Here is a 22,914-nt window from a genome sequence, read left to right as displayed (position 1 = left end):
TGAAGAGGATTTATTTTCTTAAACAAAGGTAAATGGGAAATGTGCAGGAACTGGTAAATTGCCAGCTGTACAATGAAAGAGAAAAAGCAGGTAAATTGAAATGCTATAGTAAACATGAAATAAATAAATCACTACACTGAACGTGATAAATGAGTTATGAGATTAAGCTTACAATGTTGGAGTAATCTAACCGCCAGGGGGGGGGGGGGGGGAGGGGGGGGGGGGGGGTTGAGGGAACCGGTAAGGCTTGAGAGATGTGTGAGGGATGATGAGTTCAGAAAGGAGGTACTTGTGTTGGTTACGCTTATACCAAGGTTCAGATGACGGTGAAGACAGGAAGCTGCCAGCTGGTTGTTGTCCACACGAAGTAAACAGGAATCTTGGATCTTAATCCACAAAAACAGGACTGTTACTGTTACTGTTTCATATGGAATGCCAAAAAAGTTGTGACACCAAAAGTCGCCAGCACAAATATAAGACAAAGATTTTTTTCGCAATGTGTCCGATGGGGTGAAAGAGGACAACGGGAATGTCTGACAGCAGTAGTCTGAAGATCCTACAGACCGGCAATTTCCCCATGTATTTAAAAGAACTGTGATGATCCCTTTCTTTTTGTAATTCACCACAGTGGGAAGTGATGGTTGGGGACAAAAATTGTTATTCCAGGTACAAATAGAATTCAGGTAGATGTTGAAATTTCGGCTCTGGTTTGGACTAGAGTTGTTAAATGCGCCAACACTCCCTTTTGTCCAAATAATTGTGTCAGGTGGGGAATGGGCATAACTGCATTACTCTGGTCCCTGTGACACTTTCTCCGACTTCTCAAGAAAAGGACTTTATGCCCTGGGAATGGTATGATGGAAAATTTTAGTGGCCTTGCAACATTAAAACCTTTGTATATTTTGTTACCTGGTATCTGCATGTACCTTTTGAAAATTTGAGTCTGTCCTTGGTATTACGTCCTTCGCTACCTCTCAGCTTGAAGTTCTTGGTGATCCAGAAATCTATTCATTGAGTTGTGATATGTTTAGCAGCAGTGCCTTAACATGCAAAGCTTTAAATGATGGCTTTACACTTTCCTTCAGACATACAGGGGTTGGACAATGAAACTGAAACACCTGGTTTTAGACCACAATAATTAATTAGTATGGTGTAGGGCCTCCTTTTGCGGCCAATACAGTGTCAATTCATCTTGGGAATGACATATTCAAGTCCTGCAAGTCCTCAAGTCCAGTGGTCAGAGGGATTTTAAGCCATTCTTCTTGCAGGATAGTGGCCAGGTCACTACGTGATACTGGTGGAGGAAAACGTTTCCTGACTCGCTCCTCCAAAACATCCCAAAGTGGCTCAATAATATTTAGATCTGGTGACTGTGCAGGCCATGGGAGATGTTCAACTTCACTTTCATGTTCATCAAACCAATCTTTCACCAGTCTTGCTGTGTGTATTGGTGCATTGTCATCCTGATACACGGCACCGCCTTCAGGATACAATGTTTGAACCATTGGATGCACATGGTCCTCAAGAATGGTTCGGTAGTCCTTGGCAGTGACGCGCCCATCTAGCACAAGTATTGGGCCAAAGGAATGCCATGATATAGCAGCCCAAACCATCTCTGATCCACCCCCATGCTTCACTCTGGGCATGCAACAGTCTGGGTGGTACGCTTCTTTGGGGCTTCTCCACACTGTAACTCTCCCAGATGAGAGGAAAACAGTAAAGGTGGACTCATCAGAGAACAATACATGTTTCACATTGTCCACAGCCCAAGATTTGTGCTCCTTGCACCATTGAAACGGACGTTTGGCATTGGCATGAGTGACCAAAGGTTTGGCTAGAGCAGCCCGGCCGTGTATATTTACCCTGTGGAGCTCCCGATGGACAGTTCTGGTGGAAACAGGAGAGTTGAGGTGCGCATTTAATTCTGCCGTGATTTGGGCAGCCGTGGTTTTATGTTTTTTGGATACAATCCGGGTTAGCACCTGAACATCCCTTTCAGACAGCTTCCTCTTGTGTCCACAGTTAATCCTGTTAGACGTGGTTCGTCCTTCTTGGTGGTATGCTGACATTACCCTGGATACCGTGGCTCTTGATACATCACAAAGATTTGCTGTCTTGGTCACAGATGCGCCACCAAAACGTGCACCAACAATTTGTCTTCTTTTGAACTCTGGTATGTCACCCATAATGTTGTGTGCATTTCAATATTTTGAGCAAAACTGTGCTCTTACCCTGCTAATTGAACCTTCACACTCTGGTCTTACTGGTGCAATGTACAATCAATGAAGACTGGCTACCAGGCTGGTCCAATTTAGCCATGAAACCTCTCACACCAAAATGACAGGTGTTTCAGTTTCATTGTCTAACGCCTGTAACTATTACCAACAAGACATTTTCAAGCACATCTGCTTTGTGCTCCCATTGTGCTTGAAACAGATTTCAGTTTACCTCTTTCACAGCTTCATGAGTACTTAAAACATGATTCTATTGAAATTACGTTAGCTGATTATTATGTGTCAGGACAAAAACAGTGTATAAGTGTTAATTTTTTAGTGTCAGCTCTTTAGAAATAAATCTTTAAACATGAATTTTCAACACAAAAACTGAAGCTGGAAAGATAGAGAAATTGCCGAAAGCTGTACATTTCTTGAAAGGTCAATGTAGTAAAAGTATACACTATTCATTGCTTTGAAGGCCATCACATTATGAAATAATTAATAGCTGTTTAGATGGTATCAGCAGAAAGTGAATTCAGTGATGAGCAATAAGGGGACTCATTATTAATCGGAGACTTTGCACATTGGTAAAAAAGTGGGAATGACTCAGCTGGATGGCACTTTCAGCTTTTCAGAAAATGTTATTCATCCTTTTCATTTATTTGATCCCTTCTTTCTTTAGCCCCTCATCTAATCTGACTCCATTTTCCTCTCTCAACCTTTCCCAACAGCACTCCTCCACATATGTCCCCTCTCTCCTCCCTGTCCCTTTATCTGCATTTATTTCCACACTAGGAGCTGTAATAACCACAATGTTGAAGGATTATTGTGTTTTTACACAGAATGCAGCCACATCATAGTTGCTCAGGATTATAGTCTTGCCTGGGGAGCAGTTCTGCAGTTTTTTTATTGAGTTGTTTTAAAGAAAAATAATCATTCTTGAAATAGTATTTTTAAGTTTCCTGTCTCTTATGCTTTCTTTTATCCTTTGTGTTTGCTTTGCAGCTTGCAAGTGTAACAGCCACGCAAATTTGTGCCACGTCGGCTCTGGAAAATGCTTCTGTACCACAAAGGGGGTCAAGGGAGACCAGTGTCAGCTGTAAGTGCACAAACATGTTACAACATTATGATTAAACACCTCCCAGACTAATATATCACTGTGATCAGCATGTGTCGGAGCTGGCTGCAAGGTTAGCTACAAATGATCAGAATAACTTTCTTTAATGAACTTTTGGGAATTTTGAAATAAAGGAAACTATTAAAACACTTAAACCAGAATTTCTTTTAGGAGGATATTTGAAAAGGTAAAAATAAGGGTGTGTTTTAGTGTGTGTGTTTGTGTTATCCTCTGACTGTACCAGACTTGACCGCAGCAGCACTACAATATTCTAAATGGCTTGGCAGACAAACGTAGTACGGAGACAGACTGGGAAGTGCTGCATAGATAAATTTAGCAGGTGAGGTTACAAAGCAGGGACGGGCAGTACACGGTGCTGGGTATAGATGCGTGTGTGTGTGTGTGTATATGTGCTGTTAGCAATTTGATGTAATAGCAATGCATACTAAAATGACAGTCATGGAGAACAATGTCGTTGCTTTTTAGTTAAAACTAAAGACTCCCAAAGTATGATAACCTCAGGTAAAAATATGGTATGATTGTATTAACATAAAAATTAAAATCAAAAATGTGCTACATGATTTTCATGATGCTGCTAAAATTACACATTATATTGATTAATGTATTTAAAATATTGTTATCCTGTATTTTCAAACATTTTGCAAAGCTAAGTTATAAAATAAACACCTGCTAACGTTAACTGTATTTTTCATGTACTTAATGCAAACAATATTATCCCTGTTAGCTACCCTGTTCTTTATAGAAAAGCAGAAGTGTAAAACGGCGAGATTACCCGCTAAATTAGTCAGTCTTTCTGCTCCGGTAACAAGCCTCCTTTCAGCTGGTTAACAGACATGCTGACTGTAGTTCCAATAACAGCATTATGTTAATAAGAGATAGATAGTTGGAGCAGTATAACAGTAAATTTCCTTGATGTTGAAAGTGTGACTTTTAAAACCATACTCTGGTACCAGTAACTGAACCATGCATATCGGTATCTCATAAATTCAATCTAAGGTGAGAGATTTCAGCTCACACTGACTAAAGAGCGAAACATGAACTCCACCAGTCTGGAAACAAAGATTACCCCTCAGAAGCCAAAAAATACATCAGGGTTTCCTAACTGTCATGGAAAAATATAAACTACTATTAAAATAGTAAAGAACAGCTGCATTACCAGATATATAAAATTCCAGGTTTCTGAAAAAATACTGAATTGGCCAATGCACTAAATATGTCTGATTGAAACATTTAAAAAGACTTGTGCAAGATTGGTTTTATGAAATCTGACAGCCAGCATCACACTATTAAATTCAAGATTTAATAGATGCTGATGCACAATTTTTGTAGTGCCTCAAAATTGCTTCACAAACATCTGACAGAGATATCAGTTGAATTATGAGTGGACATTAGGGGTGTAACTGTACATAAAAATCACGATTTGGTACATTTTTGGCTCACTACAAGCAAGAGAAAAAAATAATAAGTGGCCACTATGAAACTGAATTGAGATTTAGTGATTCTCCAGTTTGGTGATGTATTCAGCTTGATGTTTTTTCAGGTGAGTTATTCAGTTGAGTGCAGATTGAGCTACAAACCTTATTGCTGTTTAAAAATGCATAAGCTGACATGATGTTTTGGATCGATCCACCTTTTTTCCTCCACTGTAGCTGCATTAAAAACCTTAATGTTCTCAAATAGCAGAGTTTCGTGATAGCTGGGAGTCCTTTCTGTTTTGTTTTGGTGTCACTTTTTAAAGTTGCCCTACAGAACATTACACACTTAGTTTCACACAAAAATTCTGCATGAGTTGAGGTATAAAACAACTTTATATTTGTTTAGCAAATATGCATACCAAACCGACAAGGCTGAAGCGGATAGTTTTGGTTGTTGGGACCCCAGCCATGGGTTACAACATGAAAGGCCTGTAAGAACATTTCTGGAACTTTCGAAATAAATTGCATTAACCTACTTCCAGCTCAGCCAAGAACAGGAGGTGTGACAGCAGACTTCCTGTGATGTCACTGTTTGAATAAAAACTCTGCGTTCCAACAAGCAGACCTCTTTGCATGCGGATTCCAAACAGGAGAGGCACCACACGCATGTATGTCTCCTTGCTGGCAAGCAGACATAACTCTTCAACTTGGATCCAAAAGTAACTACGATCACTACGACCTCATTTACCCAGAAAGGTTAGTTTCCAGTCTAGGAAATCATATTTCCATAAATATTTTTTTACTAAACATGATAACTAATTAAACACCATTAAGACTCATTTATCTAGAAAGGTTGGGTTCTTATACAAAATATTTCATTAAATATTATTTTAATAAATAAAGGCAGCTAATTAAACATATTTGAGAATTAGTCATCCAGAAGGTTGATTTTATTCAGCAAATCATTCTTTAAAATGTTATTTTATTAAAATAATGTTTTATCTGATCTTTCATTGTGAATGGTTGTTTGAAGGTATACCGATTATTGCCTAAGTTAGTTCCAAGACTAACTTCTTCAAGATAATCCTTGGTCCTCAACCATAAAAAACATTCCATGGTAATGTTGCATCACTTTATCAGTCATGGTTTTTAACCATCTTTGATTCACTTGTTCATATTGTACATAGTTGGTCTTCTTTATTCTGTCATTTTGCTTGGTAGTCTAGTTGGTTTGTTTTAGCATAGTAAAGAGTTTGTTGATTAAAATATGTTTGACTTTGCTCATTTAGTAGGTCATTTTAACGTAATATTATAGCATGGAAAACAGTATGTTTGTAAAAAAGTTGTGGAGTCTGTTCAAAACGTGGAGATTTATTTGTGAGCCTTATTTTTTATCATTTGAAACTTTTTTCTGGTGTTTCTCTTTAAATTGGTTACATAGGTTATTGTTCACCATTTAATATATAATTCACCTAGTTTTCTCCTGATATATTTTTGATATAATGAAAATAATTTGTGAACCAAAAGTTGTTTTAAACAGGCATTAAGTGCTACAGTGCGTTGCAAAAGTATTGACCCCCCTTGGCATTTGTCATGTTTTGGAAACAGCGTGGAAATAAATGGATTTCCATTTCATTTACATGGCTACAGCTTTGAAGATTTATAACTTTTCTTATTGTGAAGCAAAGACCAAATACAAAAAATAACAGAAACTTCAACGTGTCTAAATGTTAACCCCCTCTAAAGTTTCTGAGTTTTCCACATCTTGCTGCTGGGATTGTTGACCATTCCTCAAAGCAAAACTGTTCCAGCTCCTTCATGTTGGATGGACCTTCTGTGGATGGACACAGAAGGTCCTAAGCTTCCTCAAGAAGTACAGTCTGTTCTGTCCCTTCTTGTAGATGGCCTCTCAGTTGCATCTCCACTCCAGTCTGTTGACCAGGTGAACACTGAGGCATTTATACTCATCCACCACCTCCGCTTCTTCTCACATGATGGAAATAGTGGGCGGAGTCATCCAAGTGGTGCTCCTGTGCTGCTGACTACCTGGTTAGACACACAACCCTTCAGACTCACAAACTGTGGTCTGTTTGTCAGGTAGTCTTTGATCCAGGAGATTGTTGAGGCCTCCACCTGAGTCTTCTGGAGTTTCTGACAAAGCAAATCAGGTTGAATTGTATTAAATGCACTGGATAAATCAAAGAACATGATCCTCACAGTGCTGCTGGCTTTGTCCAAATGACAGTGGGTTTGTTGAAGCAGGTGTATGATGTCATTTTCAACTCCAACACCACAGTGATATGCAAACTGAAGGGGGTCCTGATGGTTCAGTGTTTGCTTACTCAGGTGAGCTAACAGGCGTCTCTCTAGGACCTTCATGATGTGGGATGTCAGGGCAACAGGTCTATAGTCATCGAGGATTGATGGGTGACTTTTCTTTGGTACTGGAACAAGACAGGAGGTCCTCCACAACACTGGGGCCTTCTTCTGGGCCAGGCTAAGATTGAAGAGGTGCTGCAGAATCCCACAGAGCTGCTCTGCACAGGCCTTCAGGACTCTAGGGCATCAGCATCTTCTGATTAGGTTGAAGGCAAACGTGGAAGCAGAAGGGTCCATGGCTGAGGTGGAAGATAAAAGATTTCTCAATTGGATTTAAGTCTGGACATTGACTGGGTAATTCGTTGTTTAATGTCAGTGAAGCAGCCCCTGGATACATATATGCAGAAGTCAAAGTGTGAACTCCTCATTTATTAAAGCAAATAAACAGTGTCACACAACTGTCCTACGTTTAGCTGATATGTAACTGAGTGTAGTGGCTCACCCCCGACACCCTTGTATAAATGTCAGGTTTTTGTGACATAACGTGAGACCATAAAAAAAAAAGCAAAAATATGTACACCTTTAATTTGATTTAATTTAAATTTCAGTCAAAAACATATTTAATGGGGGTATACAAATAATAAGGTTAAATCCCCTTGTTTCAAAAACAACATTACGTCTTCTTTGGTAAGAGTCTATCAGTGTCCAGCATCTTGAATGGGCCGTGTTTGCTCATTCAACCTTGCTAAAGTTATTCAAATCTTACAGACTGTGAGGTCATCTCTTGTCCACAGCCCTCATTAAGTAACCCCCCAGATTTTGTGGCAGATTTAGTTCTGGACACTGGCTAGACCAATCCCAAACGTAAACTGTTTCCACCTGAAGCTATGCTTTTGTTCACTTGGATGTTTGGCTCACTGTGGCTCTAAGAAAATGAAATTAGCAGTCAGTTTTGAATACAAAAGTGACAGGTATTTGGAAATAGAACACAGCAGACAGGTCAGGGATGAAGTTGGTTTAAAAGCAATATTCTAAGCATTGAACATTCCACAGACTACTGTTCAATTCATTATTTAAAAATGGACAGAATACGGCACAACTGCAAACCTTCTATGACATTGTCAGCCTAGCTGACTGTCTGGGCAAAGAAAGCATTTATCTGATAAGCAACCAGGAGACCCAAGGTATGATTGGTTAGAAACCCAGCCTTTTTGGGCAGGTGGCATGTTGAAAGCCATTGTTAAAAGAACTGAAGCCATGAAAATACCATTTTGTAGTTGCCGCAAGTCATGTAGGGGACACAGCAAACGTGGACGAAGGTGATCTGTTTAGATGAGTGCATGGTGGCAGTAGCATCATGTTACGGGGATGCTTCTCTCTAGCAGTGACAGGGATGTTGGTCAGAGTTGATGGCAAGATGGATGGAATAAAATGCAAAGCAAACTGGGAGGGAAAACCTGTTTGAGGCTGCATATTCTTGAGATTAGGCTTAAGGTTCAACTATTAGCGAGAAACCGACCCTGAACATGCAGCTGAATCTCTGATGCAGTGTGTTATTGTGTGTTAAAATGGTCCTGGCAAAATCTAGACCTAAATCCATTTTACAATCTGTGGCAAAAACTGGTACAGACATACTCCAAAAGACTTTCAACTGATATGTGGCTTTATACAGTACAGACTCACATGAGCTGAAATAGTATTATATGCACTCCAATTCAAATTGTATACACAGGAAAAAATCTAAATCATGCTTTTGGTTCCTGTCACTTAACAATGATGCTCTGCCTTGTGTTGGTCTGTCCCATAAATTCCCAATAAAATACACTGAAGGCTTGTGATAGTGACTTGAAAAAATGTGAAAATCCTTAAGAAGTGTGTGTATATTTAAATGGCATCCTAATGAAAACTGTCTATAACCTTGATAATGTAAAATAACTTGGAACGTTTTAGCTGCTCTTAAGGACCGTCACCACATGTTCTGTGATCGCAACTGCCTAATTGAAGCAAAACATTTTAAAATCCCCTGATCAGTGAAAAGACTAACATGAACATGTGTTGATGTAAATAAAGTATAACATGATGGCCCTTCAGCTTGCACATCATGCTTGCAGCTTGTTGGCTTATGGCGCCCTGTGCACTGTTCCAGCTGAGAGTGAGTAAATGTTAAAAATGGATTGGTGAATCCACATCTGCTCACTTGGCACCTGCCATGTTTTTTTTCCTCTTTTTTAGTGTACACACATTTTGTTATTTTTGGGACTGCAGAAGCTGAAATGATGCATCTGTTATGCATTCACTTATGCATCTCATAGTCACTTTGTTTAATATCTTTTTAAATGTACATATATAGATAATTGACTTTACAGTGGAATATGATGTGAGATCAGTCCAAGCATGCATGGTGTTGTTCTGGAACTCAAGTGTTGTTCAGAAAATCAGCCTGGGGGAAGGAACTGTCTCTGTGGCGGCTGATTTTAGCAGACAGCGCTCTGTAGCGCCAACCTGAAGGTAAAAGCCTTAACATTTTGAGTGCAGGTGTGTGGGGTCTGCATTTTAGCTGCCCTTTTCCTGACCCTAGACTTGTTTAAGCCTTGGGTTGAGGGAAGGTAATGTAAGGATTATGACTATTGATTAATTAATATTTATCAGAAATCATAATTAAAAATCCTAATTCAGGAAAATAATTTCTTAACCAATAATCATTACTTACAAATAGAAATCAGAGATGTCCTCTGGTGTTGTGATTATGGGCTCAAAGCTCTTAATAATTACAATTAGTTATTTATCATTAATAATTGATCATTGTTAACCAAAACCACTAAATGTCACTGTTTAATCAACCACTTCACTGAAGGTGGGGGAACTTGATCTTATTTTGACAGATAAATCAGTCTTCCACGAAATTAACATTAACGCTTCTCTTAATTATATAAGTGAAGATTTATTGAAGCCAAATAATTCTGATATACCACCATTCTGGTCCAAAACTTTCACCCAACTAACAAGCACTATTATACATAAAGGGGATAAAAATGACTACCTAACAATTATAATTAAAGAAAACATATGCACATTGAGTGTCTATGAAGGTCAAACCAGCAGTTTTATGGACAAAATGTGCAGTTTGGTTTAACTTGGAAAGAGAAGACCTCCTGGTGTGCTGATGTCTCGATGACTGCTATCAGCTGGTAGACGGTGGGTTGCCCCCTTAGCCACTAGCAGCTGATTGCTACAAATCTCGAACAAAGAGGCGGGAACTCAGTGGAAAAACTCCAGTAATAAAACTGGAACAACAGAGTGGTCAGGCCACGAGGCCTAGACTGCTGTTGCTTTGAATGGAAAAACTTTAAAAGTCTAAATTCTAATTCCAGGCTGATTTGGGATCAGCTGGACAAAAACATCCACCTTGCTGATTGCATCTGCGCTCCGCGATTCAGCACACTTGCACAGCAAATCAAAACAGCTCAGCATAAAACACTTCAATCAGTATTGGATGCAACAAGTTGATACCTTGGATTAACTACTGGTTATTCTAAATCACCTTAACTATGCCTCATCCTGCCCAGACCTCTAAATGCACCTATCCTATTTAATATAAAAAAGAACGAAGCTTCTGATGGAGGATGTCTGGGTTAATGGTGTTGAAGGCTGAGCTGAAGTCCACAAACAGGATCCTGGCGTACATCCCAGGGTGGTTGAGGTGTTTTAAGGATGATGTGTAGTCCCAAGCTGACCACATCATCTGCCGACCTCTTTGCCTGGTAGGGAAACTGCAGGGGTTCGGGCAGGGGGCCTGTAATGTCCTTCAGATGCTCCAGTCGCTCAAAGGATTTCATGCCAGACGTCAGGACGACAGGCCGGTAATCATTTTATCCTGTGATGGTGGGTTTCTTGGGTACTAGGTGATGGTGGAGCATTTGAAGCAGGAGGGAACCTTTCTAAGCTCCGGTGACTTGTTGAAGATCTTAGTGAAGATGGGTGCCAGTTGGTTGGCGCAGACTCTTAGACATGATGGGGAGACATTATCAGGTCCTGAGGCCTTCTCTGTTTTCATGCACTGAAAGAGCCAATTTACATCTTCCTCTGAGATCCTAAGTGCAGACGGGGGGTCTGAAGGTAGGGGGGTGGTTGGTGTATGGCAAGAATTTGTGTCTGAATGGGATGTAGAGGAGTTGGGTTGAAGTGGGAACTTATGCATTTCGTACGTGCAGTAGAAGCCATTCAACTACTTTGCCTGGTGAGGATTCTGCTCATGGTTGGGGGAAGGGCTCCTGTAGGCAGTCAGGTTTTTCAAACCATTGCAAGCAGCAGAAGCGTCTCCATGTGTGAAGTTTTTATGTAGCTTCTCACTGTAACTTCTCTTTGCTGCTTTGATCTCCTTGGTCAGTTTGTTCCTGGCCTGCATATAGGGCCCGATCCCCACTGCTGTGAGCCTCTTTCTCATCCCTGCACAGCTGCCTCAGATGAGAAGTGAACCCAGGTTTATTGTTAGTGTATGTGCAGAAGATCTTGGTCTGCACACGTCCTCATGTCTCTGGCAGTATAGCCCATAGAGAGCCGCTACTTTCATCAATGAATGATGGTGAAAAAATGCCAAGAGAAGACTGTCTAATGTTTAGAAGTTCCTCTCTGCTGAATGAGACAACTGAATGGTGGCAGAAAGCACCATAAAAACACGCAGAAAACGAGAGAACAAAGCTCGGAGGCGGCCATCAGCGGCACCATCTTGCATGAAAATCAATCTTCCTATTCATTCACGTTTATCCACAGTGCTCGAAATTTCTTCACTGTCTGAAAGTTTCTCTTTTATTGCACTGCTGTTTTCAGTTTGAATCACTTCTAAACATGACAAGTGGAGGAAGATTAATTTTCTTTTTGATTAAAAATGAGAATTGTGTTCCTTCATGGGTGGGTGTCCAAATGTTACAGCAGGTGTGCAGTTGTGTATATATATATATATATTATATATATATATGCATGTAAGAATAATGATTATTGATCAATCATAATTATGATTAAAAATCATAATTCAGAAAAATGAACATTAGTTACAAATAGAAATCAGAGATGCACTCTGATGTGGTGATTATGAGCTCAAAGAACCTTATAATTACAATTAGTTAATAATCATTAATAATTGATAATTATTAACTAAAACCATGCTAAATGTCACTGTTTAATCAACTGTTCCACTGATTGGTAGGGAGCACTAACCTTATTTTGACAGATAAATATCTTGCTCAAAATAAACACAAACGCTTTCTCTTTATCAAAGTGAACATTTATTAAATCAACAGCCCTGATACACTTTGCTATTCTGATTCAATAATTTTCACCTAATGAATCATGCAAAATTCTACACAAAAAGGGGTAAAATAACTAACTAAACAAAGATAAAACAACATTGAATGTCTATGAAAATAAAACCAGCTGTTTATGGGCAAAAATGGTAATGGAACAAAGCTTTTGGAGTGGCCTCCACCAGCCTGCAGTCATAAACCCCCCAAAGTGGGAGCTCAGTGAAACACAAAGGGTCATAAGACTTTTAGGCAAAAACCAGTGGAAAAACACTAGGAGTGAAGACAATGGAAGAGTAAATGTTCCACCATGAGGTTCTAGCTGCAGCTTCAGAGCTTCTGAGAACCTCTAATAGTCCAACTTTTCAGTTTACCTAAGTCTGCACTGAGGGGTTCAGGGCAAAGTGAAACACACACAGCTTCGAAGCACGACAGCTTTCAGAGTCCAACAGCTGTCAAAGCTTCAATAAGACATTGCATGCACATACGACTTAGAGCACGTTGGACTACAATAAGTGGCGAATCTAAATCGCCCCAAAATCCTACTCTATCCTGCCCAAGATATTTCTATCATACTAACAGAAATAAAACAATAATGGAATTACTTGGTGTCATCTTCTCTGGAACAGGGGAGAGGGGGGAGAGTTGTTACTTAAGGACAGTCGGCTTCTCCACCTTTGGCAAAAGGGGAAAAATATGACGGAACGTAAACGGTAGACTAGAGCAAAATACAAAGAGGAAAATTTCATCTCCTTGGAAAACCTCTGTGGGATTTTCTTGAGTTGAGTGTCAGGTCCACCACGCCTTTGATCAGTATCTCAGTAATTTTTTAGCTTGTTGAGTTTCTCATGAGTTTGGCCAGTGAGGTGAATGAATGGAAACTCACGTGCCTCCGTTGCATGGTAACCGCGTCTCGTTTTCCAGCAGGAGAAAAAGCAATGGTGGGGTATCTCACGTGTTCTTATATAGCTCACTGTGACATCAGAGCTGCGTCACCCACTTTCTGTTAACTGCAATACATGCTGGGAGGTGCAGTAGCAGACAATGGTCCAACATGTGTATGCAAAGTTACAATCTAAACTAATGGGAAGATTAGCTAAAGCAGTTTTTTTATCTCTTTGTGTGTATATCATGGGGCTGCACAGTGGCACAGTTGGTAGCACTGTTGCCTTTTAGCAAGGCCTGAGTTCGACTCCTAGCTGGGAGTCTTTCTGCATGGAGTTTGCATGTTCTCCCCGTGCATGCGTGGGTTCTCTCCGGGTACTCCGGCTTCCTCCCACAATCCAAAGACATGCCTGTTAGGTTTATTGGTCACTAAATTGCCCTTAGGTGTGAATGAGTGTGTGCTTGGTTGTTTTTCCTGTGTATGTCTGTGTTGCCCTGTGATGGACTGGTGACCTGTCCAGAGTGTACCCTGCCTCCGCTCATAGACTGCTGGAAATAGGCACCAGCTTCCCCGCGACCCACTATGGAAGGAACGGTATAGAAAATGACTGAATGACTGTATATCATGGTGTTTCTGTGCAACTGAATATATTGTCACAGTCCTCCCTACATGACAAGTGCATCTTTCAATTGTCAAAATCTCTTAGTTTGCTTGATTTACCACAGTTTGTCCTTTTATTCACTTTTGACCCCACTTTAGCCTCTCAGATCCCCATGTTGGGAGTATGATTATTGATTGAATAATCTTGATCAATAATTATAATTACAAATCATAATCTGACAAAATCAATTTATTAACCATAAATCCTCATTTACGAATCGAGACCAGAGATGTTTCTGGTGTTGTAATTGTGGCTCAACGCCTCTGACAATTACAACCGTTAACTACTCCGTAATAATTAATAACTATTGCCGGAGATGTCACTGTTTAATCGACCGTTTCTGCCGAAACGTGTGGAACTTGAACCTTATTTTGACTGACAAATCACTTTTTGCACACAATGAAACACCAAACGCTCTCTCTTTATCTATGTGAATATTTATTAATTTTCACCTACCCAACATGCAAAATTCTACAAACACAGGGGTAACACATCTAAATAAGCAAAATCAACAAACGGTAGTGGGTATGTATTGAGTCAACCAGCAGTTTATGGCACTACAGACGAAGGGAGAGGGGGATATGAGTGGTGGCGAGTGGTGGGGGTTGGAGCGCAGCTCCGACTGTCCTTATGGTCTTCTGATCATAAAACTTCCCCCTAACTCCTGACCACAAAGGATTGATAACTTTTGGCGGCAAGCTAGCACAGTGAGATTGAAGACAAAGGTAAAATGGACAATTTTACCATGAGGTCGTCTTAACAGTCCAGTCTTGCAACGCACCCGCGTTCAGATAGTAAACACAAACAGCTCGAGGACACGGCGGGTCCCGATATTACATAACACATCAAAGTTTCAACAAGCAAGGTTACATGCACATATTATTCAGAACACATGAGATCCTAACCAGCGATTCTGATCGCTTCTACAACCTCTGACCCTGCCCAGGCCTTCTAATAAAGAAATAAAAAAAATGGGTTTTACTTGTGTCGTCTTCTTCCGAGTGAGGGAATTCGAGCGAGGAAAAGTGGGATTAAGTTAATGTGCGTCCACAATTAACTTCAGGGGAGCAGTCAGTCTTTGTCCTTTGGTCTTCTTGACAAAAAGGAAAAAGATGATCTGACCATCAAAGTCGACTTGAAAATGAAACACCGTAGCGGTTCGTCTCTCCGAAACTCCGTGTCTCCAGTTACGTGTTAACTCACGTCTTCGATCGGCAAAGTGAAATCTCTGGCCTTCTTAGTCCAAAGACTTCAGTTATGAATGGTTCGTTGTCCAACGAGAGAGAATGAATGAAACTCTTCACAGAGTTCTTCTCTTAAAGTGACGCGCTTCAATCACCAGATCGATTTCTAGCAGAAAGCGTGTTTTCAAACATGGGCGCCTCCTATATAGCACCCTGTGACGTCAGACTGGGGACGCCCAGTCATATCAGTCGCAATGCTCGATGGGATATGTAGGAGCGGGCTGTCCTGGGTACAAAATGGCCGATGCCATTGGAGGGGCACAGTGACGTCCAACAACGTGCAGATAATCCAATACTCAGCAAACAAGTGGTCCAACACCCAACACAAGTGTTAGAGCCTCATTAAATATTCACCTTTTCTTACTTATCAAACACAAGATAAATGAAAATGTGTTTTCTACAGGAGAAAAAAAAATAGCACTTGCTACCAATAATAATGATCAACACCTTAAGTTTGAAAAACTCTGGTAAGATGCTTCTTTTTGCTATCTAACATACTCTGACATTGGTCTAAGGAAGGTTTGCCCCCAAAGCTTACTTTTAGCTGTGAGATCTTTCAGGGGTACTTTTGATGGAACCACTGTTTTTGGCTTAGGTCCTCTGTTCTGGTGTCCAAATAATGAAATTTTAGACTCATCTTTTAAAGAACGTTTTCAGAGAAGTCTTATTCTTTGTGCTCTCTTGCTCCATGTGTAATTTACATGTGAACCAGTGCTACAGCGTTTATACTATACAAATATTACAGCACTGATGCACTAGTAACATTAATTTATTGTAATCAACTCTGCAAATGCTCCCGCTTTACTAATGAAGGTTCGTCTATTTTGCTAATAATAATCAGACTACTCATGGGTATTTTTAGAGCTGCAAGTCTTAAATATGGGAAAAAATGGCCACAAAAAAGGAGATCTCACAGCAAAAGTAACACACACTGCATTAGAACACTGAATTCCACACCATTGATCCCAAAAGAGACACACTATTCAATCCAGGAACATGTTAAAAGTTGCATAAGTTCTAAAAAGACATTACTGAGTTTGATGCTGCACAAAATCCCTTTAATTTCCTCACATTTTTTTCAATATGCCAAGATTCTTGCCAAGACAACAAATAGTGTGAAAACAGCTATACATTAATGATGTTAAAGTTAACTGATCTTGATTAGAAACATTATGTATGGCGTTCTATTCTAAATCTTTGTATGTCGATATTTTGATATTATTCTTTGTAGTATTTATCTCCTAAAACAAGACAAGTTTGTAAAACGAAACATAGGTGCATGTGCATGTTGTTTCTATTTGCCAAAGATAAAACGTTAATAAAAAAAAAATAGGACAGGCTGGGGTGTGTGTCTGCACCATTCCTAGCAACCTTACATATCAAACTTTTCACTTTTATGAACATTTCATTTACCAAATCTTAACTTATCTTATGCTATTAGCGCTAGTAATTTCTTTGGTACTTTACAGTTTCTCTCTCATTAGATAACTAACTTTTTAGACTTTTATTTTGTGCCATCAATGTTTTCATTTATGTAGAACTCTTAAGTTTGGCCATTTGGTCCTGAGATCACGTTAGCTGAAGATCTGAGGATCAGTCTTAGGAAATACTCTAAAAAGTAGATTAAAAGGTTAAGCTGTCTGTAAGCTTTTTTAGGCTGTTATGTGAAAAGTCCAATTAGTTTAGCAGCAGGTTTTTAAATATGTGGAAATAGTTTATATTTACAGTCATAAGTAACAACTTTTGGTTTGTATTCTTTATTTTCTTTTTGTTTTGGAGTTGTGTTTATTTACCAGGAATCTATGCAGTCACTAATTGTCTACAACTATTAAAACCACAGCAATGACAGATTTTTTTGATACACACGAAGGACCAGTATCAGCTTGACTCTTTATCTTTCATGGTAACGTGAGGCTTATATTATCAGCAAGTAGAGCCGAGCGTTCAGTACTGGGATGGTGTGTATGTGTGTGTGATCGCTTGTGGAGCTGATTGACCTCCTGTTTTAAATGAAGAGACAATCCAGTCTCATGTGGCCCTTATCTTCTGCCCATTAGGGCTTCTGAAAGCAGCTTAAGTGTATAGCTTGTCTTTGTTTGAGCTCTGAGTTCGGGACTAAAGGGTCCCACCACTTAGGAAAGAAAATGGCTTGATTTGGCCCCTGTGTGCCTCCTTACAAGTTTGCTTATCTGTCTTCTGTGTCATGCTATACATGATATATTTTTTCTCACGATCAAAAACATTTCAACATAACTAATAAATAAATAATTAAACAAAAAGCAGTTTTCTAATGATGATTTGTTTAATAAGGAAAAAAAGCTATCCAAAGCAACCTGGCCTTAGCTGAAAAAGTAAATTTGCCCAACAAATTTTGGGTTGTACCACCCTTGGACGCTGCCATCAAGCGTTTGTGACAGTCGGGCTTTGACATTGCTGTGAAGGATTTCTTGCTAACATTTCTTTCTTTATTCAGTTAGAGTGGTGGTGTTTCCAGTGTGAGTTCCCTTATGTTCATCCCATAGCATCTCATGCAGATTTGAGTCTGGACTTTGACTGAGCCACTTTCATTTTGTTTTTTTCAACCATTCAAAGGTGGACTTGTTGGTGTTCTTTGGATGATTGCCCTGTGTAACCAAAGCAAGCTCTAGGTTAACGTCACAAACCGATGACCACACATTTTCCATCAGAATTTCCTGCTAGCAAGCAGAATTCATACTTCCATCAATTGTGGCAAGTTGCTCAGTTCCTGAAGCAGCAAAGGAGCCCCAGACCATCACACTAGCTCTACCAAGCTGTACTATAGGGATGATGTTTTTTTAGTCTACAAAATCAGATCATGATGGAGCCTCCTCCACTGTCTGGTGTGGTCCCGTGGGAGCTTCTGGTCATGCCAGTAACATTATAAACCATCAGAACAATCCAGAAAAAAAATCTCGAAGGGTAAAACTTTGTTCTACTTTTACTTGGTTCTTGAGGTTTCCTTGAAAAGTCCAAATGGGCAGGTTTGTGGTTTTTGAGGAGATGTTGAAGATGTTTTTATCCTTAAATCAATATTTTCACATATCTTCTTTTGGTGATTTAGTTGTAGTCAGAATCCGTAAAGGCCTTAATTTGAATCGAAGTTCTGCCTGTGTCTTGTTAAGGTAAAATAATTCCACCAGATATAATACAGCCTCAAAACCCTAGTCTGGATGTTGTGAGAAAGAACAGATGAAGAGAAAGAAATTAAGATTAACACAAGTTTCATTTAATAAATGATAAGTTCAATAATTGTCAATGCATATTGAATACAAAAGAATGATACAGAGAAAAAAAGAGTTTACCAAAGGGCCCTCTGGGAAGAGACTCGGTCAGCAAAACGAGGCCGTATCACCGAGTGCTCTGTCTTACAATAAATGTTAAAACCTCTTATACCTTTTGCTTCAAAGCTTACTGACTGACCCTCCCCTCCGAGAATTATTACGAAGTCTGTGTCTGCGCTATAAGTTAGCCAACCCCAATGTGAGTACTTTATTATCCATACCATGCCCGACAGCTGACATTTATTGCTTACAACTGCTGGGAACATCCTAACCTGGAGTTCACCCTTGCTCCAGCCTGAAGCCTGCTGTGACCCTGTGACTTCTCTCCCTAAGGCTCACACATGTTAAATCTCAGTTTTATGGTTATACATGCGAACTGAACTAATAGCATGAAAGTACATGATTTTAACTCTCAACAGTCTTCACAGTTTGCCAGTTGCCAGTTCCAGCATTCACTCAATTTGTAACATTTTGGGATGTTCTACCACATTAAACTATTTAGGGTTTATCTGAAGATAGCTGAGTTTATTTCATTCAACGCAACCCTGCAACAAATAATTCATTGGCTATTAAAGTTTGAGTTTGTCCCCAGTCAAAACCAGATAAATAAAAACCTAATAACAAATTGAGAAAATTTAAGCCACTTTCAGTCATGTTACTTTCTACAACTCTATACAGTTCCTTTTAAAATATTCACACCCCTTGAACTTTTCCATATTTTGTCATTTTATAATTACAAATTTCATTGTATTTTATTGGGATATTATGTAATAGGCCAATATAAGGCAGCCCATAATTGTAAAGGGAAAGAAAAATGATATGTGGTTTTTAAGCTTTTTACCAATGCAAATCTAAAATGTGTGGTTCCATCTGTTCTTTGAAGACCTCAGAGGTTTGTTAGAAATCATCAGTAAACAAACAGCATCATGAAGAACAAGCAACACAATAGACAGGTTAGGGAGACAAGTGTGGGCAAGTTTAGGTTAGTATTTTTAACGTAACCTCATGAGACATCCATCAAACTCCATCATCTGAACCTGGAAAGAGAATAGTGCAACTGCAAACCTGTTAGGACATGAGCGGTCACGTAAACCGACAGGCTGGACCAGGAGAGCATTAATCAGAGAAACAGCCAACAAGGCCGTGTTGCAAGACATTGTCCGAGAGATGGTTTAGAACTCAGCGTGAAAGTGAACAAAATCTAATGAAAGTGTAACATTTTTCAGCATCCCTGCCAAGATGAGACAGATTACATGGACTGTGTCCAAAGTGAAGGCCCTGACATCTTGACAGGTGTGTTTGTAAAAGTGTATGTCAAAAGAAATTGTTTCATTTGAAAGGTTATTAAATCACAAATTCAACAAATTCAACTAAGCGATATCAGGTACAGTTAGGCCTAAAATTATTCATACCCCTGGCAGACCTAGGTTTAAAAATAATTTTATACTAACAAGAACTTTGTTTCTGGTAGAAAATGAGACTAACATTTCTCAAAAGATATAAATGCAATGTAAAAGCAGTATCAATTCCAAAACAAATTACTTGTTTCACTTTATTGAAAACTGCATTTGGATAATTACTTATGCCTTTTCAAAAATCTGTTGAAACTTCTGTATTGTAATAATAGCAGTCAAACCCTTCTTTTAATTGCTGACCACTTTTTTACATTTATCGAGTGGTATTTTGATTATTTTCTCATGAACTTCAAGTCTTTGAGTTTGAAAGGCCTCTTCGCCATCACCATAATCTTTAGCTCCCTCCACAAATTCTCTATCAGATTCACATCAAGACACTGGCTGGGCCACTTCAAAACATTATAACGTATTATAACATTATATTACTTCTAGTCACAGGAAACATGTTGATCAAATTTAAACATCACTTCAAAGATGAATCTTCCAGGAATTAAAAGTTGGGAAATTACATTATTTAAAATAACTTTACAATAATCTGGGGGCTGCACAGATGTTAGCACTGTTGCCTTGCTGCAAGAAGGTCCTAGGTTCGACTCCTGGCCAGGGGTCTTTCTGCATGGAGTTTGCATGTTCTCCACACGCATGCGTCGGTTCTCTCCAGGTACACCAGCTTCCTTCCACAGTCCAAAAACATGGTTTTTGGTTTCACTAAATTGCCCTTAGGCGATCTAGAGAATGAGTGTGTGCGTGGTTGTTTATTCTGTGTGTGTCTGTGTTGCCCTGCGATGCACTGGCGACCTGTCCACGGTGTACCCCGCCTCCTGCCCATAGACTGCTGGAGATAGGCACCAGCTCCCCCGCGACCCACATAGGAGAAGTGGTAGAAATGAACTGACTAACTAACTTTAAAGATTAATCTTCCAGGAAGTAAAAGTTGGGAAAGTTACATTATTTAAAATGTGTTTATGTTTTTCAATAGATGTTAAAATGTGGAGAACATTTTTACTCAAAACAGAATATCCATTGCAAAAATTGGTATAATTTCTAAATTGTTAAAGAATTGCTATGAACCTTTTGGCAAATTTTCTCTGATAACTGATCTGTCTTTGTCCGTGTTTGGAATAAATAAAAATCACAAAATTAACCTCTAGTAGTACTTCATTCAGTACTGTGGAAAAATTATTTATTTTAATCATTAAAGCAGCCAAAGACATCAGGCCATGAAACACAAAGGCACACAACTTGAATCCTTTTCAGAGCAAACTTTAAAGCAAGTGTTGTATTCAGAAGTAAATATAAAATATATTGAATATGACATTGAACAAAGCTCATTTGTAGGGTCAACCATACTTCTAACTACTGTTTGAGCCCTTTTGATATGGACACTGGTTCTTGCTCTGGTTACAAGTGTGCTCACAAATTAAATCAGTCAGTTTGTGGTATACAGCTTCTTGAAAACATTAACAGTCTATAAAGTTCATTTATAGAATTAGTTTTGTTGAGATAAATCAAACATGGATTTATCTCAACGTTGTGTCGTTGTGCCCTGGCATATATATATATATATATATATATATATATATATATATATATATACACACACACTGAACGAGAATATAAACGTCCCAAGTAAAATTTTGTTGTCATGTGGAGTTAACAACTGTAAATGAACATTTGCTGACATTTTATTGTACAAAAGTAAAATTTCTCTTGATTTGTGTATAATTTTTTATTCCAAATTGCAGTCAGTGAACATTAATCAGTGAGTAGTTTTTTACTCAGTGCATGGGTGGGCCATGTCCAGTGGGTGATCAGACAAGATGACAATCCTTGGACTGGGGACAATAAAAGGCCACCCCTAAATATCAAATTTTGTCACAGGTCATAATGCCTTAGATGTCGCTAGATATGAGGGAGCGTGCCATTGACATTTTGGATGCAGCGATGTCCACCAGAGCATTAGCTGCACAGCTCAATGTCCATTATCGGACCATAAGCCGTTTAAGAGTTAGTTTTCAACAGACTGGCACTACTGCAAATCGACTTCATCCTCGTCGGCCACGTGTGACCACTCCAGCACAAGATCGCCACATCCAGCTCATCCATCTGCGGGATCGGCTAAGACCAGCGACACACACAGCTAATGAGACTATTGGTCTGCACAACAGAGGCATCACACCTCAGACTGTCCGTAACCGCCTACAAGAAGCCAACTTGCATGCTCAGTGCCCTCACTGTGGTCTGGATCTCACTGCTGTCCGGCATACGCAGTGCATACGCCAAATGCATAAGCGCGAACAGCGCGTTGTGGTCGATCTTCTGTTTTTAAAATCACCCTTTAAATAAAGTTTGTCTTAACTTTAAAGAGACACAAACACAGAACACACAAACTGAGCACACGTGCTGAGCAGATAGTCTGCTAGCACTAAGATAGCTGAGTTTCAACACAAACAAAACCAAACGTCATAAAACGAAAAATGTTTAGATTATTTCATTCTAAATTACTTATCTCTGCCCAAACCTAACCTCTTAGGTGAACCGTGCTGAGGAAAAGTTGTCCAGGCGACAAAGTTGCAGAAGGCATCCACAGTGAACAAAGGGTTAGCTGCAGCTAACCTCCGTAGCTGTGGGGTGGGGCGGCTTGCTCTGTCGGCCGGCCAAACGGCACGTTACTGATGTAACCACGGTGATGCGGTCCCGTTGTCCTTCCTTCAGACCAGGAAAACTGCTCCACTTGGCGTTGTAGAGACAGGGTCTCTGCTGGGAAATCTCTGGAACACAGAGAGTTTGCTTCTGTAGACCTCAGAGAGAAAGTAAAGCAATGCTTGTACCTTAATTACACCCGTTTATGAATGAATACCGGATACACAAACAGCAATTAATTCCTACTTAACTTAGTGCATATGATCGTGTGATTGTATAACACTCTTGGATCCAGTTTGAAGAGTTATGTCTGTTTGCCTGCAAAGAGACATTAGCGCACTGTGTCCCTCCGTCCAGCTCCTCTGGGGACCCATGTGG

General features: G+C 39.6%; 1 protein-coding gene across 3 annotated transcripts in view; it reads left to right on the top strand.

The window, feature by feature from the left end:
- Positions 1-22,914, top strand: part of LOC124859164 (attractin-like protein 1) — a 482,005-nt gene that overhangs the window by 187,969 nt on the left and 271,122 nt on the right. For all 3 annotated transcript variants that reach the window (XM_047351754.1, XM_047351757.1, XM_047351755.1), the window contains exon 21: positions 3,222-3,315. In XM_047351754.1, coding sequence (XP_047207710.1) covers positions 3,222-3,315 — 94 coding nt within the window. The remainder of the gene's footprint in view (positions 1-3,221; positions 3,316-22,914) is intronic.

Source organism: Girardinichthys multiradiatus, chromosome 22 (assembly GCF_021462225.1).
Source record: "Girardinichthys multiradiatus isolate DD_20200921_A chromosome 22, DD_fGirMul_XY1, whole genome shotgun sequence".
NCBI lineage: Eukaryota > Metazoa > Chordata > Actinopteri > Cyprinodontiformes > Goodeidae > Girardinichthys > Girardinichthys multiradiatus.
The sequence above is the reverse complement of the archived record's forward strand: the minus strand, read 5'-3'. Positions and strand labels throughout refer to the sequence as shown.